Source organism: Tribolium castaneum, chromosome 4, assembly GCF_031307605.1.
Source record: "Tribolium castaneum strain GA2 chromosome 4, icTriCast1.1, whole genome shotgun sequence".
Taxonomy (NCBI): Eukaryota; Metazoa; Arthropoda; class Insecta; order Coleoptera; family Tenebrionidae; genus Tribolium; species Tribolium castaneum.
The window spans coordinates 10379079-10395346 of NC_087397.1; the positions used below are offsets into that span (position 1 = coordinate 10379079).

Here is a 16268-nt window from a genome sequence, read left to right on the forward strand (position 1 = left end):
ATAGTTATTAGCATAGAAAAATGAGGGGTTTACAAGTAGTAAAAAAAAAACAAAAGTGGCTCTGTACTCAGAAGAAAATTTTATTAGTTTTTTAATTCTACCATTCATTAAATACTAGTTTGTAATTTTTTGTAAGATCAAATAAAATTTGCATCCAAAACAGTGTGATTGTGCTAGTTATTTCTTCAAATCAATTAAGAATTTTTATATAAATGTTGAAGTACAGCAAAATATGAGTACGACGATCTCAGAATCTAAAATAATTTCGATCTAAAAAATACCTAATGTGGTTATTTTATCTTACACGAGTCAGAGTCGTCAAAGACAATGTTATGAAACCCCCTGCAGTCAAAGTCACAGGCCTTTTAATTCTTTCCAAAAAAATCGCCAAGTCTCGTCTTGCTCTCAAATCAGATTCGTACCAGTTGGACATGTGGAAATATTGCCCGATTTCGTTGCTCTAAAAATAAATTGTTTAAACAATTAACCAGAAGGAAAATTATCTTAACTGTTGTCATGACGTCATGGCCATACCAGCAATACATTCCCACCTGTGTCATCATGCACAAGAAATAAAATAGCAAATAACCGAATTGCATACTAAACAGCGGCACCTAAAATTTGACTAAAATTTTCGATCTTTTCCCGTGAGTTGACTTACAATCATGATCGAAAATCCAGTGAAACAGATAACAATCACACTGGCGAAGAATTGTAAAAAAATGCCTTTGGAAAATGTGTGTTCGATCTTATGGACAAAGCTAAAAATTTGCGACTTTATTTAGTTTGATTTTTTTTCCACCTACTTTACGATTTCTTTGTGGTGCTTCACACATGCTTTAAATTCGAATTCGATTGTCACCAGTTCATGTCTATAGTCAATACTTTTTAATTTTTCTTTCAAAATGTCGAACTGTGCCGAAGCTATCGTTATCAGCATCCAGGTCAGGATATCAATGGTCGAATTGATACACGCAGTGATGGACAGAGCGACCATTTGGAACACAAAAGTCGGGTAGTAATATTTGGTTGTATTATAAGGCAACCATCCAGGCAATGGCAAAGCCTGAGCTTTGGTGTGGTCGATATATGGCACCATACCCCATGCAAAAACACACACGACGCACAATAGGCGAAATGTTGTGCCAACCATTTTCGTAGAAGCAACTTTTTGAGTGACTTGTTTCAGTTCATTGCTGGCAAAACCGTAAAATCGCGAACGTGTTAGTAAATCTTCAATGTGCAGCATTTTGGATCGGTGGTATCCAAAGTTTGCCAGTTTGCACATGTAGGTAACATGTGTCATGAAATAGAGCAGGGTTTCGGATAGTTTGGACAAGTCGTGTCTGGCTACAAATATTTGCATTATCATTGATAACAGTTGACCAAATGAAATCATCGTGGTTGTAACTGACGTAACGATGGTAAAAATGCCATTTTTTCGGTGTCTCTTTTCGGGTAATAACCCGGAAATGAAAGAATTTTTCTTTCAGTATTAAACGCCGTTCGTAAATCAAAATCCTAAAATTTGCAAAGTTAACAAAATAAGTTGGAAACTGTTCTTGATTTACTTTAATTGTGACAATCATTTTCGAAATCTTAAGACAAACTGCGAAGGATTTAGTTTCTTGGATTATATATTTATCGACATTTTTAATTGCTAGTGCCCGACTGATTATTATTAATTGAATAATAATCAAATATCTCTTGTCCAGTTGGTTAAATATTAATATAGGGAGGGTTGTTTCTTCGTTTGTGGTTGTTATTTATTTAAGTCTTTAAGTGTCTCTTGGAGCTGCTACTTGTTTAAAAAGATTTAATTATTTTTCCAAAGATTTAATCATATAGTAAAGTTGCTACACTAGAATTAGACAGTTCAAATAATAATTAGAAAATTAGTTTTAAACCAAAGTCTGAAATAACACCAGCAAATAAAGCGATGGTAAGAATTTTTTTATTTTACTTGAACTTTTGCGATTAATTTGATGTTTGGTCTTTTAATTCCAACTAGTTTAATCGTGAACTAAAATTTATTTCGTTTTTTGCAAATTTAGGGACAATTATTTTCTATTCTCAATGATTGAAAAATCGAAAAAACTATTTAATTGCAAATTAAGTTATAACACTTTAAAAATTGTGTTATTTTGACAATTTTGTAACATGATTTCAATAAAGAGGGTAAATGTTGATTTTAGCTACTATCAAAGTTAAAATTTTCAATATTTATAATTGAAAACTGCACTTTTTCACTCAAATAAATATAAAAAAAATTGAGAATTCTTTATCGAATTTTACAAAATTTTATATAATCTTAAATTCTGAATTACTTGTTTGGTAATTTACAATAAATTAATTAATACATTAATTTCTTAAAATTTTTAGATTAGTAATTAGATCTTAAAAAATCCTTTCATTCATCAAATAATTATTTTTTCGGGTAGGTACCTCGTATTTAGTCGAAACGTCTCGGAATCAGGCATATGTAAAGACTACCATAAAGTGGTAGGTAAAAGGTAAATTTCCATTTATTAAGTAAAATACAGGATGTATCAGAAATACGTGTGTTAATTTTATCATCAAATACAACAACTTTTCTATATAACATTTTGCAAAATTCTTCTTTATAATTTTCTTTCGTGCAAACCAAAGCCAGTGCAAACGAGCCGGTCAGTGTTTAATAATTACTTTGTATTCATAGCAACAATTTGCATTGTTGTTTTAAATTGGTTTCTATCATAACGAAAGTAGTTAAGCATTTTTATTTTTGTACTTATAGCCAGGTACACGTTTCAGAATGTTATCGTTTTCTAAATTTTTTAGTAAATTTGTGGATTTTTTATTGAAAAATTACAAATTGAAAAGGTGTTTTATTTGTAGAGCTCTGCTACCTACTGCTAAAATTAAGACACGTATTTTCTATACTATAAATACTAGATAAAATAATTTAAGTACTAATGGTAACGTACTCCCATATTTAAATAAGATTTGCAAAAGAAAAAATAATAATACTGTTTATAAAACACTATTAGCTGTTTCAAAACTATAAAAACGCCAACGTAAATTATTTTTTTAAATAAGGTTGATAAAATTGTAAAATAATTATTATTGAAACCATAAATTACATTACCTATTAATTTTTTAAAGTGCGACGTTGGCGTTTATATAGTTTTGAAACAGCTAATATAGGTATTTAACAATACTTTCTAGGCTAAATATTTGAAATGAGAGACGTGGAGTAAAATTATTTTTTTAGTGGAAAAAAGTAAAAAGAGTAATTGCTCTTCTTCTTACTTGTTTTACAAAAGAATTGTTATTCATAATTTTTTTTTCTTGTAAGTAATTTTTAGTTAGTACTACCTGTTTTCACATAGCGTTTATTATTTTTGCTTAGCAATTATTATTTTTACCTAGCGTTTACTATTTTTTACCTAGCATATACTAATTTTACATAGAAATTTTTATTTTCACTTCGCGTTTATTATATTTTTAAATTAAGAAGTAACTCGTGTTTTACATTTTTCTTATCGAAATATTTTTGAACGTTTCCATGGCATTTTAAATCATTTGGAGAAAAATTTATATACTGGCGTAAACCAGCTAAAGCATATTTTTATATGTTTAAATGTTTTCAATTTTCTACAATTCTTTATAATCGAACTTATAATTAAAATGAATTAATTAATATTATAATAGTCTTTGAAATTAATTATTTTTAATTATTCCTAATAAAATTCTGAAACAAATAATGCTTAAATGTTGTTTGTCTAAATATTACCTGAAAAAACAACTTTTAAACATCGTATTTATTAGAAATTATAAAAAAATTATCGACATAATATTAATTTTAATTGTAAGGAATTGTAAAAAAAAATTACTAACAAGCTTTTATTTCTGTGTGATTATTAGTAGACTTACTCTGCATACAAGGCAAAAGCAAAGAAGAAAAAAAAGAGGAAATCTCGAGATATCTAAGATTCCAATAATGTTAAAAAATTGACTAATAGTTGCATGTTTGTTTTTTAAGCTGCATAACTTAAAATAAGCATTTTATGTGATTGAAACAAATGGGCATTTAAATCGTTTACTTTTTCGTACCTAAATAAAGTTTATGCGAGTTTTAATAAAATATATTCAAAATAAAAATAGTCCAAAAACCTAAAATTCGGTTCTACGACTTTAGACGATTATTATTTTTAAATTCTTATTTTATTTGTCTCGGTTGTTGCCATTATAAATAAATTATTAAGGGTATATTTCGATTTTTTTTATAAGACTTGTAGTTAATAAAAAAAAAGAGTTTTTGACTTCATTTAATCCGGAAAATTGTTATTAGTTAAAAGACTAGCGTATTGTTTATTATATTGACTTTTTACTCAGTGTAAACTACTTAAACCACTAACAAATTTTAAATGTAATTTTTTGAAAACCGATCGACAATCTGTTTCAAATTAACTAAAATTGAAAACTTTAATATCATGTTTTTGCTCTCAGAGAAGTTTGTAAAACGTTAAAAATGTGTGAGTCAAACAAGTTTTAAAAAAATCTAAATTATTAAATGGCTGAATACCTAAAAAATGGTATCGTTTAAAACTTAGATGTTTAGGTAAAATGGCGTGCGAGTAAAGGGAAATTGAAAATATTGTTACATTTTGTGAATATTCTATTTAATTTACTTTAATAGTTAAAGATCGTGTAGAACTATTCTAATTCTGCTTTAGCCCTTGATCTTCCTAAACTTCGTTATACAAATGTTGAAGTACAGCGACATAAGAATATGATGATCTCAGAATCTAAAAACTGATTAGCAAAATCTTAATCAGAACACAAATAAAAATACTTACCCGAGTTAAAGTGACCAAAGAGAGAGTAATAAAATTCCCAGCAGTAAACGTTACAGGTTTTTTCACTCTTTCCATGAAAATAATTATATCTTTTCTAAAGGCCACATCGGATTCATACCAGTTAGACATGTAAAAATCTTGTCCGATTTCATCACTCTAAAAGTTTTTGTTTAAAATAAGATTTTTAACAGTTGTGAATATTTTTACAGTTGTCATGACATAATGGCCGTACCAACAGTAAATAGCCACTTGCGATATCATACACATAAAGTACAGTGTTAAATACAAAAATTGCATACTTAGAACAGGAGTCTGAAAATATGTGTTACAAGTATACTAGTTTAATTGAAATAATTCCCAACTTACAATTATAATCAAAAATCCTGCAAAACAAATAACGATAACACTGGCGAAAAACTGTATAAAGATCCCTTTGGAAAAGGTTTTTTCTACGTTTTTAACATAACTGCAAAAACACGCCATTAAACAAAATTGAAACAAATTGTCCCCTACTTGACGATTTCTTTATGGTGTTTCACACAAGTTTTAAACTGAATTTGGAGCGATGTTGTTTCAAGTTTGTAGTCGAGATCTTTGAGTTTCCTTTTTAAAATATCAAATTGTACAGATGCTATTGTTATTAACTTCCAGGTCAAAATATCAATTGTTGAATTAACCGATGCAGTGATGGAAACAGCAACCATTTGGAAAAAATAGGTCGGGTAGTAATATTTTGTTGTATCATAGGGTAACCATCCAGGTAATGGCAAAGCCATGGCTTTAGTGTGGTCTAAATACGGAACCAAACCATAAGCTATACAAGCCAGTACGCAAAAAATCCTAAACAAATTTGCAACCGTGTTCGTGGCTTCAATTCCATCTTTTATTATTGTCAGCTCGTTTTGTGAAAATCCGTAAAATCTTGGACGTGATAGCAAATCTTCAATGTGTAGCAGTTTGCTTTTGTAAAACAACAAGTTTACCAATTTGCACATATAAGTGAAATGTGTCATAAAGAAAAGCAACGTTTCTGATAAAACTGTTAAATCATTTCCTGCGACTATAATCTGCATTACCATTGACAGGAATTGGGCTATGGTTATCAGTGAGGCAATAGCACATATGATAAGACTCGAAAAACCAGCTTGTCTCTGATAATAGCCTGAAAGTGAAAAAATCGCTTTTTCAAATGCGAAAGCAGCTCTGAAATCATAATCCTAAAATCAGCAAATGTAAAACTGCCTAACGGTAATTCAAGATATGACTTCTATTGTAACCCCCATCACTTCAAAATGCCAAGAGCGACTGTATTAAATTATATTTCTGAAATCATAATTATTCATCGATAGATTTAATTGGTAGTGCCTGACTGATTATTAATTGAATAATAATCAAATATCTCTTGGCCACTTGGTCAAATATTAATGCAGCGAGGGTTGGCTCTTCGACAGCTTGTTATTTATTTAAGTGTAGAAAATGCTTCAAGTGGATTTATTTTGGGCATATTAAATTAAAATTGCAGATATTTTGAGTATGTATTTTTTCTTCGTTCTGTTTGTCCAATTTTTATTGAGCAAAAGTCGATTTTTTAGTATAGGCAGTGCCAATTTAAGCGCTTTTTAGCAAAACTTAAATTTTGACGAAATAAAAGTAAAACAAACCCAAAAGCAAAAATAATGGTATAAGAAAAAGATAATAATTGGAGCAACTGGGAACTAATAAATTTTGATTATTTTTTTTAATTATTACGTATTTTTTGTGTATTTCTGAAACATGTGTTCGGACTGCCAATTTCGAAATTACTTTTTTTATGACAATGCGCTTTTTTCGACTCAAAATAATTGATCAATCAGTTTTTTCATGAGCAAGGATCCATAAAATAGTTCTTTAACTGCCAGGATAGGTATTACTTTTTTATTTTTTTTTTCAAAAGTATGACTTAATATAATCAATTCCAAAGAACTAAAATTAATTAGCACACAAAATTTATATTTTTGTTATGGGTCATTTTTAGTTTTATTAAATGACAACTGAGATTTTTAAATTGTGTACACATTTTCATCTTTCTGGTAAGTATAAAAAAATTCAAAAAAATTTAACAAAAATTAAAAATAGAAGAAAATAAATTATAAAATATATAAAAGTTTTAATAGAATAACACAAAAAGAGCTTTATTTTTTTGTTCTTGTTTTATTTTATAAAGGGTAATTGTTGTCTGTTTACTTTTTTTTGTTAAGGTGTCATAGTAAATGTTTTCACGCTAATTATACAAAAAATATATAAAAAACAATTGTCGCTTATAAAATAAGTCAAGAGGAAACAGATAAAGCTTATTATGTTTAATTGTCAATATTTTTTATGTTTTATATTTTTTTTATTTTCAGAAAGACAATGATGTGTAGTATTTGAAGCGTAAACATAATTGTGGATTGTCATTTAGAAATACGTCACAACTCAAAGACGAATGACATCATAAATGTCACTATAATGTTAAAATGTACATATAAAAAATAAAATTGACATGTTCAAGGATTTTTTAAAAAATGAGGAATACCAATAAAGATATTAATTTTTAGCGTTACTTTGAGTTTGTATAAAAAATTATAACAAAATTCAGAATAATATAATAATTGGCTTTCGACAAGATATGGCATAAAGGAATTCTATTATATGCTATTTCAGAACTATAAACACGCCAACGTCAATTTTTTACTCAAAATTAGCTATTATAAACTATTCATGCACTTTAAAAAAAATAATAGCCAATGTTCAGTGAGATATTTAATCATTAATAGCTATGTATTTTATAATTTTATCAATCTTCTTAAAAAATTAATTGGTTGACGTTTTTATAGTTTTGAAGCAGCCAATAACATTTTTTTTTAAATTGTTGGTAGTCTTTAAAATTGCATTTATTTAAATTATTAATTTTTATTTATTTTTGGGACTACTGACATTTTTGTACGGATTTTTTGCACAAAACAACATTTAAGAACACTAAAATAAAATAATTTTTTCCAGCGACTTACCATTATCATTAATTTATAAATTTTAATTTAACATATGGTAGAAAAAATCTAAAAAAATCATGTGCATAGAGAAAAATGCAGGGTGAATCTGTTAAAATTATATTTTTATTTTTACTATATCTCAAGAACTAATAATCGCACAGGATATATTGTTTGCGATAAAATACTTTGTATTTTTTGCTATATTTGTGAATTTTGCAGAATTATACTACAGTTTCTGTTCCTGTTCCAGTTCCTAATTAAAATTATTAATTGATGCATTATTTACTGTTAAGTAGCTGCAAAACGTATTATTTCTTGTTTCATCTGTAAACAAGCGATGCTCAAATATTGTTTTGTAATAAAATTCCGTAACAAAATGATGTCCCTATCCTCAAAAAAGTATTTATTATTTTAATGATTTTTTATATTTTTTTAATAAAATATTTACTTACCGTTCTAGAACTTTAAAATACGAGTAAATGCAACTTACCGTCTTGGAAAAAGACGTTGTAAACAATCAAATTGAGCTCAATCGTTAAAAAAAATGTTTTGCTTGTGATTTCCAGTTCATTACAAAGATTAAATTGCAAAAAGCTTTGTCTTTTTTTCTGTATGTTATATTTGCACTTTTTGTGTTTTTTTTCTCTCCTAGGTCATATTTATTTATATTAAGATAGGTAAAAACATGAAAGCAAAACAAAAAAAAAATTAATTCAGTCTTTATTTCTCAAAATAAAACAATTCAAAAACTTGACACAATAAACTCTATATTACTTCAACTAAGATTAATTATCAACATATTCAAATTTACACCAGTTCCTCACAAGATAATTAGGACTTGTTGTATAGATGTTTCAATACCGCAAAATACGAGTAAGACGAACGCAAAATCTAAAAAAAAAATTGTACAAAATTGAAGTAAACAGACTCATTTTTATATTTTATTACGCGAGTAAAAGTATTCAGAGACAGAACAACAAAGCCTCCAGCGGTTAGAGTAATGGGCCTTTTGGCTCTTTCTAAAAATATTGCAAAATCTTTCCGCAGAGTCAAGCTCGAGTCGTACCAATTTGCCAGATAGAAGTACTGACCGATTTCATCGCTCTGAAAAAGTAAATCATTACACAATTCTCATTGTTTCTCATAATTAACTGTGGTCATAATTTCGTGGCCGTACCAACAATACATTCCAAGTTGTATCATCATACAACAGAAATACATAATCGTGTTAGCGAATTGGAAAGTTAATACTGGGACCTGAAATTTGACTAGGTTTGGTAATTTATTATTATCGTTGTTTTAGCAATTTACAACAAGCATTAAGAAGCCGGTAAAACAGATAACAAGAGCACTGCACAGAAATTGCAAAAGAATTCCTTGCGAAAAACTTTGCTCGACTTTGGTTGTGAATCTACAAAATTAACAAAAAAATTAAATCAGTAAAAGTTTGTTACAACAAACTTGATAATCTCTTCGTGATGTCTTATACAATCCTTGAATGTTTCCCGAATATCATGTTCTTTGTCGTAATTGTAATAAATGTTTTTTAAATTTTCTTTCAAAATATCACACTGGAATGAAGCTATTGTTACTAATAGCCACGACAGAATATCAATGGAGGAATCCATGTGAGCGGTTATTGAAATACCAGCAACTTCAAAGAAATAAGTTCCGTAATAATATTTATCAGTCCAATTAAACGGGAACCATCCAGGTGTCGGCAAAGTCTTTGATTTTCCTGGATCAAAGTACGGTACCAGGACATAAAGAACCACACACCATACACAAACAATCCGAAATGTTTTTGCAACTAAATTAAATTTTCTGATTTTTTCATTCATTCCCGTCTTTTCTATTAAATCAAGGGATAGTGTTTTCTGAAATCTGGTTGTTTTTAACATGTCTTCAATATCAAGCAACAGCTTTTTGTGGTACTCCAAGTTGGCCAATTTGCACACAAAGGTCAAATGAGTTGTTAAAAAGTACAAAGTTTCCGAAAGGACCATCAAATCATTTCGTTTAATTACCGATTGAATTATCATCGAGAAAAGCATACCCAGGGAAATAATCCATTGAATCGTACCGCTGAAAAAATGAAAATAGTTTTTTTCGTACTCTCTTAAAGGATAGAATCCTGAAATTGTTAGAATTTTTTTCTCCCGTGCGAAAACATTCCGAAAAGTGTAGTCCTAAAACCGACAAATTACTCATTTCTGGAACAAGTTTGCTCACCTCAGACATAATTTTCGACTGACTTTGTCAGATTTTCGAGGAGAAATAAATCTATGGTTGCTGGTTTAAGTCAAAAATCGATTTGTATTTGGTAATTAAATGAACCGAACATATCTGGCTCGGTAATTATTCATTGAAATTAGGGTTGTTTTCAACTTGTTATTTATTAAACTGGAAGAGGGTTGGGTTGATACTTGGCACTTTTATTACAAAACAATTTACACCAAAGATATAATTTACGTTTTTAAAATAGTTTCGTGACCTGACCAACGCAGGTTATTACGTCATGCATAATTGAACGAAATTTGATTTTTAAATCGGGAGTCTTTGTAGAAATCTCAACTTTCAAGAGAAATAGAAAAACTAATTTTTTTAAGTTTTTGTGCAATACCTGTCTTATTCATTACATATTTAAAAAAGAAATTATCATCGTTATACGAAACTCGGCTGTTAACGGACTCCGACACTCCTCAAAGCAATATTAAAGTGGTAATTAATTTTCCTCTAATTAGCTGTGATAGTTATTGATAATTTTGTTATCTTTAAACTGTAACTTTAGCAAAAAGTTTATAAATAAATTAATTTGTGATAAGAAGGGTTTTAAGTCTTGGCACCTTTAAGTTAAATGGAATGCTAAATGGTGGATGCGCCGGGATAATAAATGGCAATAATTTTTCCATTACTATTATAAAAGATTTCAGGCTGTAAAGCGTTTTAGCTGTTAGATTTTATTTATTACAAAACATTGCCTAACGCCTGTACTAAAGTTACTGTGGGATAACTTAAGAGAATGTTTTCTGGTACCTACATCTGTAGAGATGTAAAGAGAACAGCTATCTTATTGGCGAATTTACCTTTTTGGTAGAACAGAAGACTGTTATTAAATCATTTTTTCTACATCTTGCTACTAAGGTAAGTAAACTCATAATCTAGAGTCTTTTGCAATAAGACGGTCTAGAGAGACCAAAGGGAATTACTTCCAAGAAATCAATATTTCTTTTGAGGTATATAAGTTTATGCATTTTTTGCGTATTTTAAATTAGGTTTCACATTACATTACAAAGTGGAAAAACGTTTTAAACGAAACCTTGCGTAACATAATCACTTAAAAGTGGTAAAGAATCACTGAGTGTGGTGACTAGTTTGTGATTAAAAGACCGATCAAATAAAAAGGCATTTAGTCATGAAAAAAGTTGACTATAGTGAAACCTCACTTAAGAACGAACACTTTTTTACAACGGACATTTTTGTAGGAATGTAACAAAACCTATATTAAAATGTTAAAAAATTTCCACTTTCTATTAGTGGACACCTTTCCATAACGGACACTTAAAAATTCCTTATCGGCGTTCGTTGTTGAGAGGTTTTCTGTATTTAAACCACAATCTTGCAATTTGTACAACGAACGTTTTTTTGGTATTCTATCAAATGTTATTTAAAAGTCTAGACAGACAACATCTACATAGTTCAATGCATCTAACTTCTTTGTCCAAGCGTTATTAAGACTGCATAAAATATTTTCCAGATATAAAACTGTAAACGAGTCAGAAACTTAATCATTTCGTTATAAACAATACAATCTAGAAGCTAGTTACTAAGGTAACTGTAGTTTTTTGCATCAAATTTATCTCCTTCTTTTTTAAATTTGGCTAAGTAGCGCTGTTTTCCTATCATTCGATAATTTACAGACCCAAAAAGAATGATGCATAATAATCGATAATCGTTTGCATGGCGTTTGTATTTGGAAAATATGCACATTTTTTTAATGACTAGCAACAATATCGTGTAAGGCTCTTCAACAAAAACTTTGGAGAAAGTTTTCGCAAACTTCGCAAATAAAACCAGATAACCTGGAACGATTGTGTTAAAAAGAGCTTTCGGATTTTTCAAGTCAACAATATGCATTTTATATTTATAATGATAAATGATAATAATAAATAATGATAATGAAAGACAGTTTGTTGCATGTTTAGTGCGTTTGTATGTTCTATCCGTTCAATTTTTTCTAATTTGTCGAAGAATGTGGTTTTTGATCTATGATTTCTTTGACGATATTTTTATTGTTTTGACTGTTGTATTTAAGAAAACCAAACCGTTTAGTTTGTGTAAAAAAATATATTTCAGTTTTCTTCTTTTTGCTCTTAATCTAAATCTTTGTAATCACTAATTGCTTTCAGGAAACTAATGGTCAGTTTTATTAACATAATTGAATTTAAAGGAGCATTAAATTAATAAATGTTATTTATAGTTTATAATGTGCTGATTACTTTGGATTTGTTGACAAAACTTTCACATTCTAAATCAGCAATCAGCATTAACTTTAAAGTATTTTTATTTCGACTTTGAAACTGGTCCTTATGCATATAGTTTATGATTTTTTTAACTGATTTTGTTAATCTATTTTATTGAACAATGCATATTTATCTTACTTCCCTATAAAAATAATAAAGTTGCAAGGGGGGCGTATACTAAACTGAAACACCCGGTATATTATTTTTAAAGACTTTGACATTTGTTTACAGACTTTACATTTAATTATAATGTTTAGTGCGTTATATTATAAAGTGTGGTAAGCAATAAGTAATAAAAAGTAAGAAAGAAATAACGCTGAAGATTTTTGATCTATTGTTATGTTTTTGGTGTTTAGATAGACAGCCAACAATACGTTTTTTGCCGGCATTTTTTAAACAGCGTCCTTGGCTGTCAAGGTCGAATCTGACAAGGAGTATCTTATTGTCAAAAAATCCAAAGTGGGTCGGAAATTCGTTTGGAGTCTGTTTCAGAAAAATAAACGTAATTAGTTTGATTAATCGATAAAGGAGTCAACCGTGATATTGGCTGTTTGGGTCAAGCTGTGAGATGGATTTACAAATAGCCATTGGTTGATGTCATCTCCCTTTATAGCATTTTTGCTATAGCAGAAGCAAGTAGGAGTGCATGCAAGAGCACTCCTGCTTTCCTTATCTATTGTAAATAGACCGTTGATAATAAACAATGGTGTTTGAAAGCGTATTAACTCAGGTATTAAACCGCTTCCTTGGTGCCTATGTAGAGAATTTAGACACAAATCAACTAAGAGTGGGAATATGGGGAGGTAAGTCAATATTGCAGCTCTAGTTTCATTTTTATCTTTTTTTTTCTCAAGGCGACGTCGAATTAAAGGATTTGGTTTTGAAGCAGTCCGCTTTAGACGACTTGGACCTCCCTCTTCAAACTATCTACGGCAGAATAGGGAAGCTAGTTTTGAAAATACCGTGGAAGAATTTATATGGGGCTGCTTTCGTTATAAACATTGAAGATATCTATCTTCTTGCAGCCCCAAACCAACAAGTTATCTACAATGAAGAGAAAGAAGAAATCAAAAAGTCGGAAGCCAAGAAACGAGAGATTCTTAAAGTTGAATTGGCGAAAAAACAAGAAGCTGACAAGGGTTTGTTGTCTGTTTATACTTGAAAAAAAAACAATTCAAGTAAATTTATTACAGACAAACCTAAAGCTGACAACACATTTGTGGAGAAATTAGTGACACAAATCATCAAAAATATCCAATTAAATATCAAAAATATTCATATTAGGTATGAGGATAAGGTCACAAGTCCTACACCTTTTGCGTTAGGAATCACACTGAGTGATTTACATGTTGTGAGCACTGATGAGAACTGGAAACCTGCCATAACGAAAGAAGATATCACAAAGATCTTTAAAGTAATTTTTCATCAGAAAATAATATTTTCTTCATTGAATGTTTGTAGATTGTTACACTGGATGGTTTAGCGATTTACTGGAATTCAAACACCGCTTGCTACGATGGACTCCCTAAAGTCGACATGTTACACAAAATGTGTACAGAAATTGCATCAAAAAATAATACACCCATTAATTACAAGTATGGTAAGTATGTAAAACACTATGACATCACTAGTTAGTCACTTCTGACATAACTAATGTGATAAAGAATGAGTCTTTAAGGTCAACGAGAGTAAACAAACTGATAAAATATTTAGAGTGGCATTCTTTTGGCAATTTTTTTTCATGAAAAAATTATAGATAGTTTGTATAATTGCGTCCGGAAATGTCACAACGTTTCCATTGTTCGGTTTTGACGACCCAGTGAATAATGTCAATGTTATTCTAACTTGAAAACAAAAAATAATGAGCAAATATATTTTAATCGTGATAATAAAGCGAATTATTTTTAGAATTTATTGGCATGCTATAACAGAAATGTTGGCCTGCTTAAATAAGCTTTGGAAAAAGAACGATTCACACAGCGAAAGTTTTTCGATTAAAATAAATCATTTTATATTGAATTAAACTAGGTCCTGACATTTGGCTAGAAGGTCATCGGCTTTTGTCCTTTGATCCGAAATTATGTCACTCCTAATTATATTAATCTCAATTTTGTGAATGGTTTTATAAACACAAATTTATGTAAAATATTTAAAACATGTCACGGCCTTGGAGAGATTTACTTAATTGTTTTGCTAACAAAAGGTATTTATAGAACTGTGGTAAATTAGTACTAATATTTTATAACGGTCGTAAAATACACATGTTGGCGGGTTTTTCGTTTAGTCTGCGGTCCGTTTAAAAATTACAATTTTTGGGCATTGGCGCTACGTATACAGGGTGATTCAAATGTATCGGACCAACTTTTGCGTGATGATAAAAGAAGTTGCATTTTTTTGGTTTTTCTTAGCAATCGTATTTTTTTGTTGGTCTTTCTTTTTTTTTGTTTCGTTTTCGAATTTGCTAGTTTTTGTCAATGTTTTAAATACACCATAAAATACGATATGATGATTTTTTCAATAGGTATCTGTTTAATGTTGCAAGGTCTGCCACTTTTGTTAAATAAATTTAAGAAAATATAATTTAAATAGCTAAAAATTTATTATAAAAATCTAATTTTGAAGACTATATCTTGTAAAAAAAGGCTCAAATAATTTTTTGTCATAGGATTTTTTAACTCATTTTGCTCGTAATGTCAGCTTTCGGTAGATATGGTTCGCGATTTTGGAATCACCTTGTTTAAAAAAAATAAAGACAAATTAAAATAATAATAATACGAAAAAATAAAGAACAATGTAAACATTCTAAACATTTTGTAACTTAATTTGCTATTGAAATAGTATTCAAAGAAGACAATCGTTGTTGGGAATATAGTCTAGTAGGTTTTTAAAATAAGTATTTTAACTTTAAAGTCTGAAAGGTTTTTTTTAATGTAGCAAATACTATTTGACCGTATCCTACTTTTGAGATCAAAAGTTCTCAAAAAACATTGATTCTCAAAAGTTCTGGCTTGTTTTAATTTGATAAAAATTGCTCATAAATGCAAAAAGAGGTATAATAAAACAAATTATAATTAAAAAATGATTGGGAATTTGGCGATTTTCTTAAAGCAAATCGATTTTCAGATTATCTTATAAGATAAAATCAAAATAGTTTCACTTTTTCGAATGGTTTTGCGGTAATTGAGAAAATAAATAAAAAATTCTTAATATTTTTTTCCAAAAATTCAAAATGTTAAAAAAACAGGTTTATAGTATAAATTTTAATTTGCACTTTACCAAGGAACAAACCGTTTCGCTTTAAGAGTTATTGATTCGCCGTAATTGTTTCTTTCTTTGTTGAGATTTTTGTCGAAAACTATTAGAGACAACTCATAAAACTCATTATCTTTTAAAAGCTCTTTTAATTATCTATCTTTTTTTTAAAGATCGCTGTTCTCCGACTAATACTTTTCTCGCAAATTGCTCATAAAACAAAACTGTAAAATTTAAAAAAATCATAACTAAAAAACTATTGTGAATACGGAATTTTCTTGACGTTAATCGATTTTCTGGATTATTTTACATAAGATAGTATCAAATTGGTTCTACTTTTTCGAATAGTTTTGTTGTAATTGAAAAAAATTAAATAATTCAAAATACTTTCTGATAAAAATTCAATGTTTTGAGAAGAAATTCTATTGTATAGACTTTAATTTGATCTTTACGATGGAAACAACCGTTCTGCTCTAAGATTATAGATTCGCCGTAATTGCTTCCTTCTTCGTCGAGATTTTTGTCGGTTTGCGGTACCTGGAACAATAACTTCTGAACTATTAGCAATGGCTCGATAATGCTTATTATCTGTGGAAAGCTCTTTCAATTATCTATCTTTTTCTTAAAAATATCATTGTTCT

At 29.1% G+C, this 16268-nt stretch overlaps 3 protein-coding genes across 4 annotated transcripts in view; 1 reads left to right on the forward strand and 2 right to left on the reverse strand.

Moving 5' to 3' along the window:
- Positions 1 to 114: 114 nt before the first annotated feature.
- Positions 115 to 10358, reverse strand: LOC103315052 (uncharacterized). The gene is made up of 11 exons (XM_064356233.1): positions 9314 to 10358; positions 9164 to 9263; positions 9005 to 9109; positions 8801 to 8956; positions 8691 to 8743; positions 8343 to 8404; positions 807 to 1350; positions 662 to 761; positions 510 to 614; positions 305 to 460; positions 115 to 254 (listed from the first exon to the last, which is right to left on the reverse strand). The coding sequence occupies exons 1-11, from the start codon at positions 9904 to 9906 to the stop codon at positions 195 to 197; spliced, it is 2034 nt and encodes a 677-aa protein (XP_064212303.1). The 5' UTR covers positions 9907 to 10358; the 3' UTR covers positions 115 to 194.
- LOC107398420 (putative odorant receptor 85d) lies at positions 4694 to 5396 on the reverse strand. The gene is made up of 4 exons (XM_064356167.1): positions 5208 to 5396; positions 5049 to 5153; positions 4842 to 4997; positions 4694 to 4790 (listed from the first exon to the last, which is right to left on the reverse strand). The coding sequence occupies exons 1-4, from the start codon at positions 5322 to 5324 to the stop codon at positions 4731 to 4733; spliced, it is 438 nt and encodes a 145-aa protein (XP_064212237.1). The 5' UTR covers positions 5325 to 5396; the 3' UTR covers positions 4694 to 4730.
- A 2445-nt stretch (positions 10359 to 12803) lies between the features above and the next one.
- The window catches only part of Vps13 (Vacuolar protein sorting 13), a 62027-nt gene continuing 58562 nt past the window's right edge, over positions 12804 to 16268 (forward strand). For both annotated transcript variants that reach the window (XM_015982629.2, XM_015982633.2), the window contains exons 1-4: positions 12804 to 13178; positions 13230 to 13514; positions 13569 to 13789; positions 13837 to 13975. In XM_015982629.2, the coding sequence (XP_015838115.1) occupies positions 13079 to 13178; positions 13230 to 13514; positions 13569 to 13789; positions 13837 to 13975 (745 nt within the window). In that variant the 5' untranslated portion in view covers positions 12804 to 13078. The remainder of the gene's footprint in view (positions 13179 to 13229; positions 13515 to 13568; positions 13790 to 13836; positions 13976 to 16268) is intronic.

Bases quoted from the DNA above. Each gene is read 5' to 3' on its own strand.
- LOC103315052 (XM_064356233.1), bottom strand. From the start codon at position 9,906: ATGCTTTTCTCGATGATAATTCAATCGGTAATTAAACGAAATGATTTG. The intron at 762-806 runs GTAGGTGGAAAA...GCAAATTTTTAG, and splicing joins CACCACAAAGAAATCGTAAA to CTTTGTCCATAAGATCGAAC. The intron at 255-304 runs GTAAGATAAAAT...AAATTATTTTAG, and splicing joins CTTTGACGACTCTGACTCGT to ATTCTGAGATCGTCGTACTC.
- LOC107398420 (XM_064356167.1), bottom strand. From the start codon at position 5,324: ATGGCGTGTTTTTGCAGTTATGTTAAAAACGTAGAAAAAACCTTTTCC. The intron at 5,154-5,207 runs GTAAGTTGGGAA...ACATATTTTCAG, and splicing joins CAGGATTTTTGATTATAATT to ACTCCTGTTCTAAGTATGCA. The intron at 4,791-4,841 runs GTAAGTATTTTT...ATCAGTTTTTAG, and splicing joins CTTTGGTCACTTTAACTCGG to ATTCTGAGATCATCATATTC.